This window comes from Bidens hawaiensis, unplaced genomic scaffold, assembly GCF_021521415.1.
Source record: "Bidens hawaiensis isolate Kalapana, Puna unplaced genomic scaffold, B.hawaiensis_p1.1 tig00017464_1, whole genome shotgun sequence".
In the NCBI taxonomy this organism is placed as follows: domain Eukaryota; kingdom Viridiplantae; phylum Streptophyta; class Magnoliopsida; order Asterales; family Asteraceae; genus Bidens; species Bidens hawaiensis.
In genome coordinates, this window is record NW_027492642.1 from 191,039 (window position 1) to 195,093 (window position 4,055).

General features: G+C 41.8%; 1 protein-coding gene across 1 annotated transcript; it reads right to left on the reverse strand.

The window, feature by feature from the left end:
* Positions 1-444: 444 nt before the first annotated feature.
* On the reverse strand, positions 445-3,065 carry LOC143553972 (uncharacterized). Its single transcript, XM_077043849.1, has 3 exons — positions 2,426-3,065; positions 949-1,196; positions 445-876 (listed from the first exon to the last, which is right to left on the reverse strand). Exons 1-3 carry the CDS (start codon positions 3,063-3,065, stop codon positions 445-447), a joined length of 1,320 nt encoding a protein of 439 aa, XP_076899964.1.
* Between the last annotated feature and the right edge of the window lie 990 nt (positions 3,066-4,055).

Sequence of the window (4,055 nt, forward strand, 5' to 3'; positions counted from 1 at the left end):
CAAGGCCCGGAAGATGCGGCTGTTCAAGATCTGTTAGATAGATATACTTGCTGTTTTGTAATCTATCTTTTTCTTTGTAATCCCTTTTGATATAATACAAAGAATTTTTTTATCCCTTTTACACTTTTTCTTATGCATAATATAAGTGTTAGATTTAGGATCATCTTTGTTTATCAATAAAGGATTGAACGATTTATCTATCGATATGCGGCTCACTTCTGGCACGCAGGCCAAGAAGTAAGTTTGAAGACACCCGGGTCTTATCTAACACGCAGGTCAGGAGTATATTTTTAATGACACGAAGGTCAAAAATAAATCTTAAGACAAACACATCGTATGCTGTAGCTCAACTGTTTGCTTTGATAAACATGGCACGCAAGCCTAATGATATTACATCGTTTTACTAACTATCTAGGCACGCATGCCAAAAATCAAAATTACGGCTTACATATAACACCTCTTCAATTGTGCAACGTTCCACGTTCTTGGGATTTCTGTTCCATCTAATTTCTCCAACTTGTAGGCGCCTTTCGATAATACTTCTTTTACCTTGTAAGGCCCTTCCCAAGTTGGGGCTAACTTTCCTAATGTCTCTTGTCCCGATGCCTCGTTATTGCTGAATACAAAATCCCCCGCGTCAAAGTTACACTTTTGAACCCTTGAATTGTAATACTTTTGTAATTGACGTTTATAATTGTGCTCTCGTATGAGTGCCAATTCTCGTCTTTCCTCAAGAAGGTTGAGATTCATCCGCAGTTCCTCCTCATTATTATCAGCGGAAAGCGTTCTTGCGGATGGAACCCCTATTTCGGTCGGGATCATAGCCTCAGTTCCATATGTCAAACTGAACGGCGTCTCTGAATTCCTAGTTTTCTTCTAAGTACAGAAAGCCCAGAGCACATGGAATAACTCAACTACCTATCCTGTTCGTTTGGTACCTAGTCTTGCCTTAATTCCATCTTTAATGGTTCGATTGGCCCTTTCGAGCTGACCATTGGCCTGCGGGTGGGCTACAGATGTGAAAACTTGAGTGATCTGAAGTTCTTTCATCCACGCTTGAAGCCCACCATCCGCAAACTGGGTTCCATTGTCACTGATTAATTCTTGTGGGAGGCCGAAACGGCAAATGATGAGCTCCCACAAGAATTTCTTGATACTGGCCGCAGTCACGGAGGCAACTGGCTTGGCCTCCACCCCTTAGTGAAATAATCGATCGGCACGATAAAGAATTTGATGCGCCTCGGGGCTTTTGGGAATGAGCCCATGATATCGATCGCTAACTTCTGGAATGGCCATGCGAATGTTACTGGCGCTAACTCATTTTTTGGTCTTAGGGTATTGGGAGCATGACGCTGACATGAATCACAAATTCTGATTTCTTGAACTGCGTCCATGTGAATTCCCGAACAATAATACCCCGCATTCGTGAGTTTGGCCACAACCATTCTTGGACCCGCGTGAATACCACAAATACCCTCATGAATTTCCCTTATCAAATAATTTTCATCCTCAGCGTCTACACATCTCAAGAGCGGACAGATGAAGGATCTGCGGTACAAAACACCATCTTGTATTTGATAATTTAAGGCTTTGTGTCTGATCTTCCGGGCCACTGCTATCCCTTCCGGTAGTATTCTTGATGTTAAGTATGCCAAAATTGGTGTCATCCAGGATTCGAAACTGGTTTTTATGACTAACACTTGATGTTTCGGGACAGAAGGACGATAGAGGACTTCAATGCAGATGTCCTTTGCAAAATGTTCAAAATTAGTTGAAGCTAACATGCTAAGAGCATCCGCTGACTTGTTTTCACTTCGTTTGATGTGGATGACTTTGCAAGACGAAAATTGAAAAATCAAGTCTTTTGCTTGTGAAAGGGATGAAGCCATCACATTATTTTTTGCCTTGTAAGTTCCGTTAATCTGTCCGGAAATCAGCATTGAGTCTATCTGTGCTTCTAAATGTTTTACCTCGAGTTTTTTTTGGCCATCAGGCAAGCCTGCTAAGAAAGCTTTGTATTCTGCCTCATTGTTGGTACTCTTGATGTCCAACTTTATGGTATAAGTGAATTTGTGGCCCTTGGGATTAACCAATCTGAGGCCCGCGCCTGACCCTTCACCGCTTGAAGCTCCATCCGTGAACAGTGACCATATTTGGTCTCATTAAGGGGGTATTGTAGTTCGTTGTTCGATCAGGCACTCCTCTTCTTTGTTCCATGGAACTTCTGTGACAAAGTCCGCTAGCACTTGACCCTTAATCGAGGGTCTAGGTCTGTATTCGATCGCATGCTCTCCTAGTTCTATGGCCCATTTTCCAACCTTACGGATGGTTTTGGTTTACTTAGCACATTCTTCAATTTGTACCCCATCAACACGTTGATTGGGTGCCCTTGAAAGTACCTGCGGAGGCATCTGGCAGCATATACCAATGCCTAGTACTAGTTTTTCAAGCATTGAATATCTAGATTCTGGGTCCGTCAACATTCTACTGACATAGTAAATTGGTGTTTGAAGATTTTTTCTATCTGTAAGCAGTACGGCCCCAATGACAATATCAGACGCTGATAAGTACAACGGCAGTGGCCCTCCCGCATGTGGTGTTGTTAGGGTAGGTAGCTCCATTAAGCACCTCTTGACCTCTAGAAATGCTTGTTCTGCTTCCGCGGTCCATTTGAGATGTTCTTTCTTTAAACAGTTCCTCAAAGTTGACACAAAGGGAAAAGACTTAGCCGCATGATTGGCTAAAAATCTGTTCAAGGCGACCAGCCTGCCATTCAGTGTTTGTACTTCTTTGAGAGAAGAAGGTGAAGGCATGCGGGCCAATGCCTGAAACTTGTCCGGGTTTTCCTTAAAGCCCGCGCTTGTAACAATCACGCCCAAAAATTTTCCTTCTTGCATCCCAAAGGAGCACTTACTAGGATTAAGTTTCATAATGATCTTATTTAGAGTATCAATTGTTTCCTCTATGTCTCGTAACATCTGATCTTCTTTTATCCTTTTTATTACCAAATCATCCATATACACTTCCAAATTTCGTCCAATTTGATATTTGAAGGCTTCATCCATTAAGCGCTGATATGTAGCAGCCACATTTTTTAATCCAAAATGTGCCTTGGTCAATGCGGAATGCTGTTTTATCCTCATCACCTGCCTCCATAAGGATCTGATGATAGCATTTATAGGCATCAAAGAAGCATTTTAACTTGAATGGAGCTACCACATCCACTTTCAAGTCAATTTCAGGCAATGGATAACAGTCCTTCGGGCACGCTTTGTTTAAATTCTTGAAATCGATACACATTCTCCATGCCCCGTTTCTTTTTGAAACAATGACTGGATTTGCAACCCACGTTTGGTACTGGATTTTGCAGATGATTCCAACATTTAACAGATCTTGGACTTGTTCATTCATAGCCTTGGTTTGCTCAGGTTCCATCTTTCATTTTTTCTGGGCAATCGGCGTGAATGCAGGATTCACCCTCAGCTTGTGTTCCGCAATCCTCTACGGGATACCAGCCATGTCCGCGAGTTACCAAGCAAAAATTTCCATATTTTTTGTTAACAGTTGTTTTAAAAACGTCCTCACTATCGCGGAGATAGCAGGTTTAATCGTAACTGTCTGATCTGGAAATTGCTTGTTCAACACCCACTTCTCTGGTTCAGTTCTTTCTGCTCCTGTTGTACCAGAACTCAGCAAGGAAAATAAAACGAGTCCAGTGGTAAATAAAATAACTTCCGAGAGTGCGATTGACAACCTCCATTTGTCCGTATGTTTTCGGAAGATACACGCTAAAATGCAATAAGGTGGTACCCAAAGTTTTCAATAGTTCCTTCCAAAAGCTACTAAAGAAAAGCGGATCGCGATCCGAAAGTATAGACTTTGGCAACCCATGAAGTTTGTAAATGTGTTCCGTAATAATGGAGGTCAAGTTGGTTCCATGTATTTTGTTGTTAAAGCTATAAAGTGTGCGATCTTTGTAAGACGGTCAACGATAACCCAAATAGTTGTTTTACCATGTGACGGAGGTAGATGTGTAATGAAGTCCATCGATATTA